The sequence below is a fragment of the Heliconius melpomene genome, chromosome 13 (genome assembly GCF_056956725.1).
Source record: "Heliconius melpomene rosina isolate 202511_hmr_F chromosome 13, ASM5695672v1, whole genome shotgun sequence".
NCBI lineage: Eukaryota > Metazoa > Arthropoda > Insecta > Lepidoptera > Nymphalidae > Heliconius > Heliconius melpomene.
The window spans coordinates 2,659,910-2,677,556 of NC_140401.1; the positions used below are offsets into that span (position 1 = coordinate 2,659,910).

At 32.3% G+C, this 17,647-nt stretch overlaps 1 protein-coding gene across 9 annotated transcripts in view; it reads right to left on the bottom strand.

Moving 5' to 3' along the window:
• The window catches only part of stan (Protocadherin-like wing polarity protein stan), a 144,096-nt gene that overhangs the window by 13,942 nt on the left and 112,507 nt on the right, over positions 1-17,647 (bottom strand). For 7 of the 9 annotated variants that reach the window (XR_014878630.1, XR_014878629.1, XM_085195928.1 and 4 more), the window contains exons 5-32: positions 17,121-17,322; positions 16,727-16,867; positions 15,308-15,537; positions 14,925-15,050; positions 12,854-13,020; positions 11,384-11,526; positions 10,999-11,169; positions 9,615-9,802; positions 9,045-9,282; positions 8,681-8,885; positions 8,015-8,167; positions 7,649-7,869; positions 7,247-7,418; positions 6,332-6,627; positions 5,956-6,088; positions 5,551-5,750; positions 5,183-5,350; positions 4,881-5,055; positions 4,504-4,629; positions 4,046-4,286; positions 3,524-3,746; positions 3,207-3,349; positions 2,739-2,891; positions 2,302-2,456; positions 1,624-1,790; positions 953-1,225; positions 585-698; positions 49-220 (exon numbers count right to left, since the gene is read on the bottom strand). Coding sequence is in view for 7 of the 9 variants with exons in the window: in XM_085195928.1 (XP_085052054.1) it covers positions 49-220; positions 585-698; positions 953-1,225; positions 1,624-1,790; positions 2,302-2,456; positions 2,739-2,891; positions 3,207-3,349; positions 3,524-3,746; positions 4,046-4,286; positions 4,504-4,629; positions 4,881-5,055; positions 5,183-5,350; positions 5,551-5,750; positions 5,956-6,088; positions 6,332-6,627; positions 7,247-7,418; positions 7,649-7,869; positions 8,015-8,167; positions 8,681-8,885; positions 9,045-9,282; positions 9,615-9,802; positions 10,999-11,169; positions 11,384-11,526; positions 12,854-13,020; positions 14,925-15,050; positions 15,308-15,537; positions 16,727-16,867; positions 17,121-17,322 (5,096 nt within the window). In the remaining 2 variants the exon portion in view is untranslated. The remainder of the gene's footprint in view (positions 1-48; positions 221-584; positions 699-952; positions 1,226-1,623; positions 1,791-2,301; positions 2,457-2,738; positions 2,892-3,206; positions 3,350-3,523; positions 3,747-4,045; positions 4,287-4,503; positions 4,630-4,880; positions 5,056-5,182; positions 5,351-5,550; positions 5,751-5,955; positions 6,089-6,331; positions 6,628-7,246; positions 7,419-7,648; positions 7,870-8,014; positions 8,168-8,680; positions 8,886-9,044; positions 9,283-9,614; positions 9,803-10,998; positions 11,170-11,383; positions 11,527-12,853; positions 13,021-14,924; positions 15,051-15,307; positions 15,538-16,726; positions 16,868-17,120; positions 17,323-17,647) is intronic. The other 2 variants (XM_085195932.1, XM_085195933.1) reach the window with 1 other exon arrangement.

A 17,647-nucleotide genomic window follows, 5' to 3' on the forward strand; every position in this document is an offset into this window, starting at 1 on the left:
CATCGAAAAATAAATAAAAAGAACTAAAATAAGAACATATCAACCTACCGCTGATAACATGTCCGGGTGGGCACACACAATGATAACCCTTATCGGTATCGTCGGGCACGCACCGCGCGTCGCCACAGGGGCGCAGATCGCACACAGGAGCGCAGTGCGGGCCCACGCGGCCGCGCTCGCACACACATTGGGTACTGTCCCAGGATGACGTGCATTTGCTCTAGAATGGAATCATTTATTTGTTTTTTTGTTTTACTATTTCAAAGTTATTAAATAATTTTAAGATGGATGTGTTGAAATTGAAGTAGATTTTTTTATGTTTTCGTTACACGATTTACCAGAACCCATGTAATCTTTAAAGGAGTTCGAGAGTTCGAAACAGTTAAAGATATCTAAATTATATAAAAATGTCCAAATTTTTTCAGTGTAATTTTGGGGTAGGCAACGTAAAACATTTTCTTACATTTTTATATAGAATTTATTCAAAGTGCAGAGTTTGGCATTTTGAACACATTGATTTGATTGAAATATTTTAAAAGGAAATTATCTTTATTGTATATTTGAAAACAAATAACGTTACTCACAAACGGCGGACAAATAGACAGCATACAGTCGGCCCGCGACTGACATCCATCTCTTACATTTTCTCTTACCGTCGGCCTATTTAGCAAAGATTGTGCTGTTCCTACACGGACATCCTGTTAAATATAATATAAATATTTAAGTAAACCACATAAAATAATTTAAATAAAGAAATGTTGTATATACTGAAATTTCAAATAATGAAACTTCACAGAATGTTTTCGTTACAAATTTTAATTAAAATGAAAATGTAAATTTATAAATATATTAAATAGTTATAAAATGCAAAACAGATTGTTTTTGAATATTATCTCCCTATCAGGTAAACGAATATACAAAAAAAAAACAAGAAAAACATCCCAAAACATACCTGTATACAACCTTCAAAATAACCAACATCTGAAGCTAGCAACCCCGCTGTAGTATCAAGTCCACCAATCAAAATTTTTCCAATATATTGTCCCTGTATTTTATTCGCTAGCATCGGTAGTAATGCATTTCTTAATCCATAGTCGATACTGACTGAAATATCTGTTCCTAGCCATCTTATTTCTATACGATGCCATTGTCCATCAGCTAAAGTTGTAGATGGTAGAAACATAGTTTCTCCATTGTAAGAATAGTGGAGAAGGCCAGATTTTAGCTGTAAAGAAAGATATAGTTGAAGGATTATTGTTCTAAATTCAATAGATTAGATAAAACCTTTTCAAAATGTTTCAATTTTACTTGGAAAATAATTATAATTATTAAATATACATTTGATGAGATATAAATAGAGAAGCTGTCGTAACTCAAATGAATGATTGTAATCACGATGGCTGTAGGTTCAATTCTTAATGAAACAATGAGATATTGAATATTTTCATTTCCTCACTCTGGTGGCGAAGCGATGCGCGTCGAGTTCCACTGGGCTCTGCCTGACCTGCTACATGCGGGATACAGCGTGAAACTATATTTACAAACTCCATCAAAATACAAAAAAAAACGTTCAAATGTAATTATTATTATCATAATATTTTATGAATTATATGTAATACTTACACTAACAACAACCGAACTATTTTGTCCAACTTGTACGGACATTAGAAAGGCGTCTTGTTGCCTCGTTCTTATTGATAGTGCGTTCAGCCACGGCAGTTGTATCGGCCTGAGTAGCGGGTTGAAAGACAGCATGCCATCGCCGCTAAACCGCCATGGAGGTGTTGTTGCTAAAAATAATATTATTTTTACATGAGATGGTGTTAAAAATTCAATTATCACTTCTGTATTAGTACAGAACTGATAATTGAATCATAAAAACTTCCCATGTTTAGATATGGGAAGTTTTCATGTCTAAACTGACAAAGTATGGCATTGAGTTCCATTAATTTATCTTTACTAATATAATAAAGCGGACACAAAGATTTTTTATGAAGATAACCTTCGGCTTTTATGTCTTTGCACTTTCTCAGAATTATGAAAATAAGTTGTCCATAATTGAATGTATAAATCAGTTGCAAATGCAGCATAATAAAAGTATATAATAGGTAGTATGCGGGCGAATCCGCGACTGGGCCACTAGTATTTTGATATTTTTTATGATTACCCACAGTTTACTTTATATTTATAATATAAAAATTGAGTTAAGCTGCGTGTAGTACTATAATATTATTAAATTGTTGTAATCAAAAGTGATTTTAACTAATTATAATAATGTTTTTAAAATAACTAAACACTTACAATCAGCACAATCCTTGCCAGTATATCCTTCATTACACTTGCAGAGGAAAGTATCCCAAAGGTCCATACATTCACCATTGTTGTAACAGGGTGCACTACTGCATTGAGATCGTTTTTCTGGACATCCGGCTAAAGTACCGTTGTCTGCTACATAACTGTTAAAAAGTTAAAGAATCTTCTAATTATCTAATGAAGTAAATATATGAATTATTGTCAAAAATATAGTATGATCTAGCATCGTGATGTACTTAATTGGAATATTTAACCTAATGAGATGGTGTTATTCAAATTCAAACCCATTTAGGGTATATTTAAAACAAACATATTATACTAGTTTTCTGTAATGTTATAATGCGAATGAATTCAGTGTATGAGATTAAACAGTTCAAATTACATACGACACTGAAGTTTGACTGAGTAAATTATTAACAACTCACCTATTTAAGTCAATGAATTTATAATCAATATATAAATCCGATATACATCCAACAAAATCCTTGTTTTTTACTTGGAAACTGCTCGGAATGTTCGGAAGACCGCCCACTTGCAATGGACCGGTTAAGTCGAGGAATCTGGCGGTAAATAAAAAACTGTCCATACATATTATAGTACAAGAGAAGCTTTCAGGTTTATAAAAAATAAAAGATAACTTAAAATATAGTAGAAAAATTAATTTTTAATTTTTAAAATTATAACGTAGAAGCTACCGTAAAATTGTTTCAGAATAGTGACATCATCATAGTCTAACTTAGCTGTATCCACGATATTTGTATGCTTGATTCTTGAACTTAAAAAAAACCATCAAATAAAAATGGTCCAAAAAGTTAAAACCAAATATTAGTTTCACCAAGTAACAGATAATATTATTAAAATAACATATATCACTAACTTAAATACTTTCTTACCTGTGACAAGTTTCCGTAGGATTATCACAATGCGGAGGCAATACTTTTCTTGTAAAATTAGCGCAAGCATATTTTACACCGAAATCCGCTGCGCCCGCAAGTGATAGAGCTTTGTCGCAACCATCCAATATCATTGTTGCTGTCTGTAGAAAAAAAAAAGATAAATTTAAATGAATAGTTCGTATCCATTGTAGCGTTGCAGCAGCTACTGAACACGCAATGTCTCAAAAATTGAAAAGAAAGTTTTAACACTAAGTTCGCTCTCCCTACCTTCTTATATGTAAGACAAAAGGAAAAAAATAAACAACTACCCTCACCCGGTTATAATATTCCACTTCCACAGTGTGCCAGTTCCCATCCCCCACTGCCCCCTCCACGGTGACCTCGCTCCTCCCCCCTCCAAGAGCGAAGGTAAACCTCACCCCAGTGCCCCCGCCGCGCCCTGCTCCTGTGCTTATCATCTCTAAAGCTATGAAATCATGACGCTCGTTGTATCGCCCGTTGTAGAGTAACAGCCCAGAGGTGGCTTGTGTTGCGAATCTAGAGATAGTATTGTTAAATTAGAAAAAAGGAAAACAGAGTGTTTGATACTAAGCTTTCTTTCATTGGTGTGAACTGTGAAAGATGTATAAAAATAAAAGTATATGATACGTTATGATGTCTTAGTAACATTGTAATGAACTTGATTCAGACGTCATAGAGGATAGACGATACTTACATATAATTTTGTTAATTATTACTATTATTTAGTATGGAGTAGGTGCGTGATTTATAACTACCCTCACTTAGAGTACTATGCACCAAGCAATAAGTTTACATACTGCGAAAAATAAACTAACTTAAGCTTCAAATGGAAACGGTGTCGTTTCTTTAAGCCAGGGAAAGTCAAGAAGGAAGTCGCAGGGAAGCTCCTAGCCTTCAATTCGCACATATCAGTAGTGTAAGCTGCATCTATTGAGCACCCCTGACAGAGTATGCCGCCCTCACGTCGAGTCACACACTGTGCCCCACTGCGGCATATGGAGTTTTCGCCTTTTGTATCGCACGTTGCTTTTTGTAGGATTGTTTCGCAATTTGTTCCTGTACCAATACAGAGAAATTAGAAGACAAATAACTTTTAAGTTTTACTGCTTTTCAAAACAAACGTTATTATTTTATTCTATATAATAAATAGATATAAGCTCTCCTTATATCGGGTCATGCAAAAGAATAAAAAGTTTGTAAATATTAGTTTTCAATGTACGATTAGTATCATTTCGAAATTAGTTTTGAATTAATCAATAATCTTAGTTATTACCTGTGTAAGCCGCCCCACAAACACAAGTGTATCCACTCTCCCGCCGTATGCAAGTGCCGTTATTTTTACATGGCGATGAATAACATAAGTCCACTTCCGTGTCGCACATATAGTGGTCTCGAGAACCTTAAAAGTGAAATTTAAATTGACTTAATTTTTTTTTCTTAAAATATTTTAATATTTTATATAATAGTTTTAAATCTAAAAATAAAATTAATTTATCAAATGATGAATTTTCATTTCTTCGTTCTGGTACCAAAAGCCCGGCGTTGTTCCACCACCTAACACGTAATTCTTGGAAGGAATTCGGCGGAAAGTACAATATTCGTATCTATGTTGATTATTATTCGATTCTTTTTGGCTATTGTTATATTCACCTGTAAATCCTTGAGGACATTGACAAGTGAATGTAGTAACAGGATATATAGGACGAAATAATACAGAGTCACTGTGTATGAAACCAGAGGCATTGCCAAATTTGAGTACCGTTAAACATTCCTCAAAGTTTAGACAGGGTTCGTGTACACATATGTTGTCATCGAAAGGGAGGACCTGAAAAAAACACAATTTTCATTTTCATTATTAATGTTATATTATATTTCTGAATCTTGTTATATATTAATGTTATATTAAGTATGAAATATTAATTTAATAAATATTGTTATTATATATACCGTACCTGTACTGTAGCCAATCTAGCCAACGTAGCTCTATGTAAATAAACCCGTTCTCTTAAGTGTGTGGGCGAGTAATATGGAGATGTATCGCCGTTGATACCGATTTCCGCTTCCGGTCGGCGAGCTGAGAACGATACGTTTAATATGTTGCCAGTTACGTCTGTGTCGTCCTGAAATTGCAGACAATTATTATTTTGTAATATTGAATAGTGACTTTTTATGCCAGTGCTGTACTTAAATTGTAAAAATGGTTATTTTCTTATATTGGGTAGTATTGTCAAGGCAGATTACATTTTACTTAAAAGTTCTTTGGCAAATTACCATAGCCCAAAATTATAATACAAAAAAAAACGACTACTTTATAACTTACTTGCACACTAAAAATATAAATATTTTCCTTCGGGCACGGTATAATAGCAGCTAGACCATCAATAAAAAACCCAAGTAATGGGGACAGAAATTGTTCGGCAGTCATATCGTTTAGACGAACTGTGATCGAACTGAACAGCATTTCCTCTGTTATTAGTCTCACGAGGAGTTGCATTACTGCTTTAACTTCGTTTACTCCGTCTAAAAAATAATATAATGTCGATAATATGATTTTTTTTTAATATTAAAACATAAACTACTATTTTTTTTATTATTAATAGTATTGGTATTGGGAACCGTTTTTGTGGTCAAAAAAAGTTAATCCAGCATTATTCGTATCCATTTAATTAGGGTAAAAAAAATACATTTATATTTTAATAAACTCCAGTGTCTTTCAGTAACTTACCAGTAACAGATATTTCCATAGTAGCTAATTTCGGTACATTTGTGTTCAGTTGAGGTGACAAAGTCATTGAACCAGTTGTCTCGTTCAGAAGTACCAAGTTCGCGTTGTTACCCGATAGGATACGATATTGTAGCTAAAATTATAAAAAAATATTTAGTTGTATTAACTGTATTAATAGACATTAACTTATTAAATAGAGGCTTACCTCTAGACTTATCTAATATTATTTAGTTAATATCAAGTATTATTCAGTTCATCTAAAATCTGTGATGGTTTACGGTTTTACAAAATAGATTAAAAAAAGCTATGATTCCCAATTAATCAAGAAACCGTATGATTTATGGTTATCCCAGCCTATATTTTTTCCGAAACTAACCTTATCAGTGACATCAGCATCATACGCTGGAACCCTCCCAAAAGGTCCAACAGGAAAACAGTCTTTATAATTGTTGAAAATAATCTGAAAATCCTTCATCATGGGTGCATTATCGTTCATATCGGTGACTAAAATTTCAACTCTAACGTCATTCCACAATGGCGGGCTTGCCGCTCTTATAACTAATTCGTATTTCTTTCTGGGGCTTTCGTAGTCGAGATCCACCATGGTTACCAGTTCAGCTTTATCTGAGCCTTGGCGTGTTTCTAGTGAAAAGCTGTTGGAATCATCTCCTCCTGTTATAAAATAAAAGATTTTAATTAAAAAATAAAAACGTTTTCCAGCCTTACGGAATATTGTTTTTATATTAAAATGGTTCAGTATTTAGATTTTTTATAGTATAAATATAATTTTTAGAAAATACAATTCACGCTCGAAGCGCCATAAATAAAGAACCGTACCGAACCGAAAATACAATCAATTAGGTAGATTTATAAAAAGGAATAAATAAGCTTTTATAAGCTAATTATATTGTGTCATTTAAAATTATTTAATATATTTAAAAAAGTCTATAAAAAAATAAAAACGTTTTCCAGCCTTACGGAATATTGTTTTTATATTAAAATGGTTCAGTATTTAGATTTTTTATAGTATAAATATAATTTTTAGAAAATACAATTCACGCTCGAAGCACCATAAATAAAGAACCGAACCGAACCGAAAATACAATTAATTAGGTAGATTTATAAAAAGGAATAAATAAGCTTTTATAAGCTAATTATATTGTGTCATTTAAAATTATTTAATATATTTAAAAAAGTCTATAAAAACGTAGTGCGTTTTTTCCTTACAAATCTCATGAAGTGAATATGTAAAGATAAAAACTAAGAATAAATATATAACAATAAAATGTACCTTTAATAGAATAATGTACCACCGCGTTGGCACCTTCATCAGGATCGTGAGCGTAAATCTCTCCTACAGTCGTCCCTATTGGACTATTTTCAGGAATATAGAAAGTTAGGCAATCACTTTCAAATACAGGCGGGGAATCATTGATATCTTCTACTTTTATATGAACTATTACCTAAAATTTATGAAAGTAATTAGTATTTTTAGTAAAAAAATACATGGGAATACTAATAAATTCAAATACATATTTGATTATTTGTGACAATAATTTATTTCCCCATTGGGAGTCGAACCCACAACCAATGTGGGTGAGTTAACATTACAAATTGTGACAGTATGTCACTACAGCCTAAAACCGAAAACAGAATTATGAATATGAATAATATTTAAAATAAAAAAAAATACCGTAGAACTTTGCGGCGGCGTACCACCATCAATCGCTAGTGCCTTCAAATCGTATATAGCCACAGATTCCCTATCTAATGCTTTATTAGTCCTTATCACTCCTGAAGCGGGGTCTATTACGAAAGAACCTTCTTCTCTATCTCTTGTTTCGAGTTCGTAATGCACTCTGCCATTTAGACCTACATCTGCATCTGTTGCACTCACTTGTGTTACTGATGTACCTATAATTATTTAGTTTATTTTATTAACCCAATATTTCTAATAGAGTTTTATGTGCACGTTTTGATCGTCGAATAAATATAAAACTACCATTGAATCGAAAGGAAGTTCTGATGAGAGGAATCGACGAAAAAAAATAAAACCTACCAACTAAAGCGTCTTCCACAACCGTAGCGCTATACAACTGTTGTTTGAACACCGGCTCGTTATCATTCACGTCGACCACTGATATTTCTACGTCGGTGGTGTCTGAGAGGGACGGAATACCGCTGTCACGTGCTGTCACTGTTAGAAGATAACCTGTGAGAAAAATGTTGTTAGATTTAGGTACAATAGATTTTTAAAGCTCAATAAATACAAATACGAAATACTTTAGAGAGCACTTATGCAAAGATTACACTGAGCTTGTCCTAGGGATATGGAGAAACCATAGTGTTCCGCTATCAATGATTACTCCGCCTCGCAATAAAGCTTAAAGTTATTGACAAAACTCTCTCTGATGGAAGCAAAGTATATATGTGGTGGGAAAAAATATGGAGGAGATTTATAATATTTTTAAGTTCTTTCCAATATGCCCCAAGAACTTAGCTATATGTTATTCCGTTTTTACCTATATTGTGTATGAGATGACGCCGACCTCAACACAAACCCTGTGTCTAACATTACATTAAGGATATTAAATAAATAGAAAGATCAATTATAAATATAATTCCCAGTGAGAATAGAACTAACAACAATAATGTCTGTAATTAGATACTCCTGTCGAGTACTATGACAACTCACTTCAACAAAATACATTATTCTATGACTTACCACTCATAGTTTCTCTGTCCAATAACCTATTAGTAGTTATAGCACCAGTTTGTGGATTAATATGGAATTCCTGTTCGTGATGGGCGACGGCTTCGTTTGATATTTCTGAACTAAGTGTGTAAGTTATTTGTGCGTTCACTCCCACGTCGCTGTCCGTTGCTGACACTACCAGCACTGTTGTGCCGACTGGTGCATCTTCGAAGACCTGGCAAGAAATATGTATTTTTAATTACCTAAATCCACGTCATCCAATACGAATATAAGGAAGTTTTTATATCTATATGTATTTAAACTTTTACACATAATAAATCGATATAAAGATACAAAATGAAAAATATATTATATTTCCAAAAGTGAACCTTACCGAAGCTGTATAAGGTGCATTTTCGAATACCGGCGCATAATTATTGGCATCAGTTATATTTATATGGACCATCGCTGTATCAGACCTTCCTCCAGAGTCTGTGGCGGTAACGGTGAGAACGTATCGCCTTTCCTGTTTGAAATCCAAGGGCTGAGCCACAGTTATTAGACCGCGGCCGTTTTGCGAGGTTATTGAAAATCTCCCACGCGTATTGCCTCCTGTTATTTCATAGTGTAACCTGTAAAGGAAGTTAGTTAATATTTCATAAATTATTATAATGTAAAAGTAATAGGAAATTATAGATTTTCGATCACAGGAAAGGAGGCACATCAGGAAATTATACAATCGTGCTACAGTGCAATAAACATATTATAATTACTTTCATTTCCCTAATCTGATAAACCAAAGTGTGGTATTGAGTTAGTTCTGTATACAGGAAGAAAATAACAAAACGAAATGTCCAGCTATATACAAGCTATCCAAATATTTATCTCATATATAATTAGAAACGTAAGACGCTTACAACACGTAAATCTAAAAAAATCATCTATATAAAATTGACCATCTCACCTATTATCCTCATCAGCGTCCGTCGCAGTGACCGTCACGACCGGCGTGCCGGGAGGCTCGTCTTCGGCCAGCTCCACCTCGTACTGCGGCGGCGAAAACACCGGGTCGTTGTCGTTGACGTCCTGCACCACTATTATGACTGACGCTGTTGCTGAACGGGGTGGTGAACCACTGTCTGTTGCTGTTACCTGGTAAAATCATAAAAAATTGGCTTTTGTGTTTTGTATGCGTAAATAAAAAAGACCAGATGGTCTTTTTTACTGCACCTGACATGGGAAGAAAGGTTCTTAGCATTTCAAGTTTAACACTAATTAATACTAAACGTATGTACGTATTAAAAATCTCTTAAATATCAATCGGTATTTCGTAGTTCACCTCTAAATTGATGTCAATTATATCCACTATTTAAAACTTCATAATAACCATTATACGGTGTGTTACGTTTTAATATCAAAATAAAGATTTTTACATTGATATTTATAAAACCATCAATGAAAAAATACCATTCGTCCATTAGCAACATAATGTTAACAATGAATAAATAAAAAAAGAAGGAAACTGAAAAAAGGTATTATATATTTCTAAAAATGTCCGTCACATTTGTATATCTACGTTATTAGACTAATGACGCTCGGATCAATACACGACGGGTTAAACCATATACGATGTAATCGCAATCATTAGCCCTTCTCATTTAATAAATTGGTTACAATTTTTATATTTAATGGTCGTTAAGCTTAAATCAATTATAGAGCAAGGTATGATATAACTGTTTTGTACATTTTGTGTGTAGTAACACATCAAAACAATTACTATTCATTTGAAATTGTTGTCTTTATATTGGTAGACCTTTTGGCAAAGGTGAAGTGCCTAACGTAAAAGTAGTATGGTTTTTGGCTTAAATTACGCTCTCATAAAACATCATGGCAAAGAAAAAAAATTCTGTCCAGTTTTCAGTTATTCAGAGATATTGTATAGTGTGCCTTATTTACATTACATGTCATTGTATGATGCATTTTACGGCTTATTTGGCACCCCGTTTGTTAAATTAAAAACCTTTTAAAAATAATATATATATATATCTTTAAATTAAAAATCACGAATAATCCATAGAATAACTATATCGTCTAGCTGGACAGAGCTAAGCTTAGAGAGCTCACGAAGAAGAACTGGAAGGTAATATTTCCATATAATAAAAAAGCCACTCATAGCGCAAGGGCACAAACGTATAACTGTAAGTGCGACGGGTTGTGGGTTTGATTTCCACTCCTCCAGAACTCAGTGAAAAATGGGTTCCCTCTGCCTATCAAGTGCGTGGGATGCAGCGTTAAGCTAAAAAAATATACTTGAAGTTGATAGATAAAAAAAATAATAAAAAATGTACCTGAAGTTGATATTTCGATTGCACTTCTCGATCCAATTGCGCCGACGTGTAAACCCATCCAGAACGCGGGTCGATCGTGATTGGTAAATCATTATTACCATTATAATCTTTATCTGTTAACGTGTAGGTTAGTTCAGCGTTGACTCCTTCGTCTGCGTCGTAGGCTTGTACCTAGAAATGTATAAGTAGGTTTTTTATTGTATTGAAATTTGGTTATCTTTTTATGAATTAATTAAGAATTAAAAAATATTTTTAATAATAAAATATATACCTACTAATACTATATGTGTCTAAACATAATTTTTTTATACTACATAATATTAAATTGAATAAATAAACCCTTTATTTAAAAATATAATCTATCTAAACTTTTTCCAATACTCACCCTAACAACGCTATATCCAACTTGCACGCTCTCGCTGACGGACTCTTGGAACAGCGACGTGTAGAATCTCGGCGGGTTGTCGTTCACGTCCTTCACGTTCACTAACAACTGCGTAGTATTTGAACGAGATGGGCTGCCACCGTCTGAATTGGGATAAAATATAAATCTTTATTTTTATAGTAAATACAACTCTTCTGTTACTCAGTGCCAACGTATAGTAGAAAAAACGCAGTCTACACTAGGAGAGGATTTCTCGAAATTCCAACGGAAACGGAAAAGAGTGAGATTTGACGTTTTATAGTTCACGGAAACGAAGTTACATAGGTCATTAGAATAATTATAATTTGCTTTTAATAATTCAAAAAGTTTTTTTCGGTTGACTTTAAAAGCAGGGTAAGGTCACGTACAGTAAGGTCGAGTCAAAGTAAGTCTTAAATAAAAAAAAAACAAATAAGGCGCAAAAATAAAAATCTAAGTTTTATCATTTCAATAAATGTATCAATATTTAAATAAAAATATACTTATTCCCTATATAGTCGTCTCACTTAGTATATTAACTTTAAAATTATAATATGCAAATAATTATCAGTATAAATGATCCTATCCTTTAAGCAGTACTTAAAGATAGTGAAAGCATAAATATTCATTATATTTCTTATATTCTAGTAGTATAGTAGTTCAGTTAGAACGCATTGGTTGTATCAAGTGCCAGTACCGTGTGAAGCTCTGCTTATAAATAATGTAATTCTCACACTAAATTATTTATGAACGAGATGGACTAAGCTAAGAGTCACTGTAGAAATGTAAAGTAATAAAATAAGATTAAGTTAGCTTAGCAAAAAATACGTTTTTATTTTAGGGGAACAGAGTGTCGTAACACTAGGTTCTCTCTGCCTGCCCTACTATCTGCGGGATACAGCGTGAAAATTAAAAGGAATTTTATTTAATAAATAAAATAAATGTTTTTCAAGTCACGTCACATGTCACCGGATACTACCGCATGCCAGTGCATCGCAGAATGTAAATTCTGGTTAGCAAGGAAGCAAAAAGCAGTTGTTCTTTAAAGTTTCTTTTAGCTATTTACTAGTAAATTTAAAAAAGGAGAAACCTGTAAGTAAGTTCTGGTTCTTCGTATCATTAAACGTTGCTAATAGAGTAATAGTCCTGAATACTATATACATAAATAATGTTATTTATGTACCTAATTAAATACCGTTCATTGGTACTGTTACCCTTTTTTCTTTTTGCATCACACATGCATATACGCGAATAAAGTAAACATAATTCTAAGTATATTTTCAATTACATTTATAATACAAAACATGATATAGATTTTATTATTTACAGTTTAATATTAATATATATTATATTTAATATATATAATTATATACAATATATTTCTAAATTCTATTTATAACATATTAAAAAAAAATTAGATTTAAGCATTTAAGATAACGTAATAAACCATACCTTGAGCCCTTACCACCAGACGGTAACTCCTCACTTGCTCGTAGTCGAGAGGCTTCACCAATGAAACGTCTCCACTCAGACTGTCTATAGAAAACTGCATCTGAGTGTTTCCGCCGATGATTGCGTACCGTATTGCCGCATTTGCACCTACGTCGGCGTCCGTTGCTCTAAAAATATATTATAGAATAAGAAATAATTGTAATGTAGAATATGAAATAATATTCAAGATTATGATTCCTAATCAAAAGCCTTTATCGAAATTATGGACATAAATATTTTAAGTGACCCAAAATGTCATAAAAAACATGTAATAAAACTATTCACTTTTATTCTTTTTTATGTATATTTGAGTAGCTGACGTTCAACATTTTTTATTCTATAGAAATATGTAAACCTGCTAGCTTATTATAAAACCCTTATAAAATAGAATCATTTAAACAAAAACATTTTGTAGCCTCTTCCTAAAATATCAAATACAATCATATTAAATAATATAGAACTTCCATCCGATATTTCTATTAGTGAAATTGGTTGCCGTCATACACCCAAACAACTGCTGTCGTAACTTTAAAGTGTTCCCGACGGCTAGTCACCCTTAAAATAGATTTCATACCGACCTAGAATAACTGAGAGGTATACGTTTCTAGACATTGTAGAATTTATATAAGTAAGAATAAAACAATTCAATTCGGCGTAGTACGATAGTTATAATTAGTGATTAATATAAGAGTCTTTTGTTTGTATTCTATTATCATTTCATTGCATGTTTCAGCTATTTTAATAACAACAATAGTAGAACTAATGTGATATAATTAACAAAGTTACTCGACTGTCTAATAGTTTGGTCGAATTGGAAATCAATTGTATTTGAAACGAATTCAAAACTTTTTTAATTGTATACCCATCCATTATACTTTTGTAAGTTTTGTTGAAAGCTTCTGTAAACACATATACAATTTAATTTTAGTATTGCTGTATTCTTTTTACAATTAATGTTTAAATAGATGTACCTAGTATAATTTAAAAAACATAATTATAATAAAATTTAAATTTTCATAACAAAAGGCAAGATAATTTAAATAATAGAATACTTCTACGAACCAAAACTTTTCTAAAAATGTTAAGCTACATATTTCACATAGCACATACCTATCGGAAAACGCAATATCCATAAACAACAATTTATTCCAGACCCATAAATACGAAAAGGCAGACGGCGTTCTAACGTTTAAAAGGATGCAAAGAAATTGACTAACATATCTCCTTTGCTTTGTAGTTTAACTTATATTATTTACATATTGAATAAGTCATATTTTTATACTGATTTGGATAGTATTATTTACTTTTTCTGCTTTAATGGACTTGAAACTAAGTTTTCTTTCAAAAGTAAATATACTTTCTTCTTTTTTATAATATTTTGCTTTAAAATAATATGAACAATTTGTTTGTAATAAAACGCTATAATTTTAATATGATATTTGCGCCACAGATTGTTAATAATATAATATCAAATGTTAATAATATAATTTTAAAGTGTGCAGACAAAACCACGAGAAAAACTAGTAAACTTGTCTATACATTTTATATATTTCAAGAAAACAGAAAATTTATTTAGAAAAGTTTAAAACATCAGGAATCAGAAAATATTTCAAAGTTTTCACAACAACAAATGGTCTCAATGAAGTCCCCTACAGCGTATTTCTGCAATACAACATTTAAAATGGATTCAAACAACTTTGATATTGAATTATACTGTTTACTCTTACACATAGCGCGGCAGTAATCGACTTCTAATTGCTTTAACCGAGATTGCTCTAGTTCCGCACGCTTATACGAACTGTACCGTATATATAAAAAACTATGTTAAAGTTTAAACTATTTTACATTATTAAATCAGGCTAAAAATGACATACGGAAGTGCTTAATACTAGGTTCTCAGGTTCCTTCTGCCTACCCTGCTTCAGGATACGGAATGAAGCTAAAAAACATTAAATGTAATTATTAGCTTTATTAAGGCGCTTTAGAGGACCTCTTAGATTATATTATCTTCCTTAAAAGAGGGGTAACTTACTTTATTCTGGCTATGACAGGATTGTCAGCGACGGTAATATCTTCGTCGACGTTTACTGTGTAGGTCTTTTCACTAAACTGCGGATAGTTGTCATTGTCGTCCAAGATGTTAACATGAATTGTTGCGCTAGAACAAAAAATAGATTTAAAAATAAATTAAAATAAATCTGTGAAACAAAAGACTTTGTTTAAATTAAGTTTTACCTACCTAAATTTATAATTTACAAGAAATATAAATGAATATGTACAAGTATTAGTAAAGTATCTGTGGTACGATACGCCGTGATGTATCCAATGTTCAAAGTTTTAGTAGTAGTTTACCGTTACAAATAAAAAAAACAAACAAACACTTGAATCACGAATTCGGATAAAAAGTAAACTCACCTGCTCGACAGTCTGTCAGATAACGGACTTGCTTGATCCGTAGCTTTTACTATAACAGTGTATCTTGAAACCTTTTCCCTATCCAGAGATGATCGCGTCAGTAACGCCCCACTTCGACCATCCACTCTGAATACGTCTTGAGCGTTAGCTTCTGTACCTGTCTCTGTAGATTCGTTAAAATCTTCCGGATTCAAAGTTTCCGCTTTCACAGAGTCTATGGAATACTCGACCTGAAATAAATATTTCTTTTATAATTTTTAAAGACGAAAATATCGCAAACAATAAACAAATTTTCTATAGATAACAAATACGTGATAATATTGTTTTGTAAGTTGTTTTTTTTTAAATTTTCTAGTGGTAACATATACTAACATTAATAACGATTGTAGATATTACAATTGAGTATTGACATATGTTAGATCATTTATAAAATAGAATATAGTATTCATTCACTTTCGAAATATTCCGTTACGTTAAACAATTTGTTATACACAAGGTACCTAAAAAATGTAAAAAATCAAATCAAAGTACCTACTCGTTTTAAGAAAAGTCGATTACAAAGTAAAAAAACTCATGATTTCTAGACTATTTATAAATGTTATATGTATGTGCTAAAAAGTTTATAATAATAAATTATATATTGTTTCATAAGATAAAAGGTTTTTTTAAGAAAATATGTAAATGGCAATTATCGAGAGTGGCCATAGTTTGACCCATTTAGATTGAAATAGAAGTTCCTATTTTCGTCTTCAGTGTTATTTCTTGCATTATTAAAAGCGCAATGTTTGCGGTGCAGCACCATCAGATATTTACAGCGGTGTTATTGCTGAACCTAACACTGCGCTTTTGTCAGAGCGAGAAAATGAAATATTAAATATTTCATTCCTCCGAGTGGGAATCGAACCCACAACCGTCGCGTTTACAGCACCACGCTTACGCCCCTGCGCCGCGAAGGGCTTACACTTTATAGTTTTTATAGTATCAGTAAAAATATTATAAAATATTGAGTTCTGCTATGTGAGAGTAAATCAACTCAAATAAAAAAGAAAATCATTTGATTTATTCATCCATATAAGTTTCTCTATATCAATAACATAACTCATTTTACTCTATGTGCAAATTAAATTTGCTTTCGCTTACTGACAGCGAAGCTATAAATACCAATGCAATGAAGAACGAATCTTTATTATTCCAAGCCTTTCAGTAATTATTATGCGATAACAAGCCAACAACACTGGTTGTCAAACAAGTTAATGACTGTGCTTGTACGCTGACGCCCATAATTTATGATGCAGTAGTAAAACAATTAGTATATGATGCACCTACTGTATATTTTTATGGGTCTTTTACTAAAAGTATTATATATATACTAACTATAGTTTAAATATATCATAGTAATAAATTGTTTAATCTTCGTACCTCTGCATTCTTCCCTATATCTTGATCAGTCGCTTTCAGAGTCAGCACCGTGGTGCCAGTGCTGGCGCCTTCTCTCACACTTGCTTCATATTGTTGCATCTCAAAAATAGGTGCGTGATCATTGCAGTCCAATACATTGATCTATAATATTATTTAAACAATATATTTAATATTTATTTTGTCGTAGAACTAAACTCTACTTAAGAATTTTAGTAGTAGAGTTCTCTCTCTTATTTACAGTAGAACAAAAGTATAGTCAGGCACGTGTTGATTAGAAATACTTTTTCTCCTGACTGGCCATAAAATATTTTTTCTAAAGTAAAACTTACTTTAAAATAATGTTATACTCATATTTTTATGAAATATCATCTACTTAATAATCGACATTAATTACCTGAAGCGTCGTAGTACCGCTTCTCGGTGGGAACGTATCATCCTGAGCGACAACTCTGAAGTAGTGAACGTCAAGCCTTTCTCTATCCAAGCGAGCCTGAGTTGTGACAACGCCAGTCCTCGTGTCAACCGCGAACATGCCAGCTGATCTAGAGTCCAAGAGACTCGACATAGAGTACGTGACTGGACTGTTTTCTGGATCACTGTTAAAAATTAAATAAGTTGCTCTTAAGTTGGACATATATGTGTTAAATGTAATAAATTTAATGAAAATGCATCATCATAAATTTAAAAAGAGCTTTGTATTGTTTTAATGAATTTTTATCCACTAAATGGGTCAGCATGAACATTTTAATTAAAATTTTACTTTTTCAAACAGATAAAGGGAACTTTCAGTTGCCTCTTTCTTTCTGAATATGCGCTCAAAGTAATGCATTTTCCTTCAATCTCGAATAAGGCAAATTAAAATCCAATTTGCGATTTTCGAGAAAGGATATGTAGATTACATTTCAAAAAGTTCTGAAAATT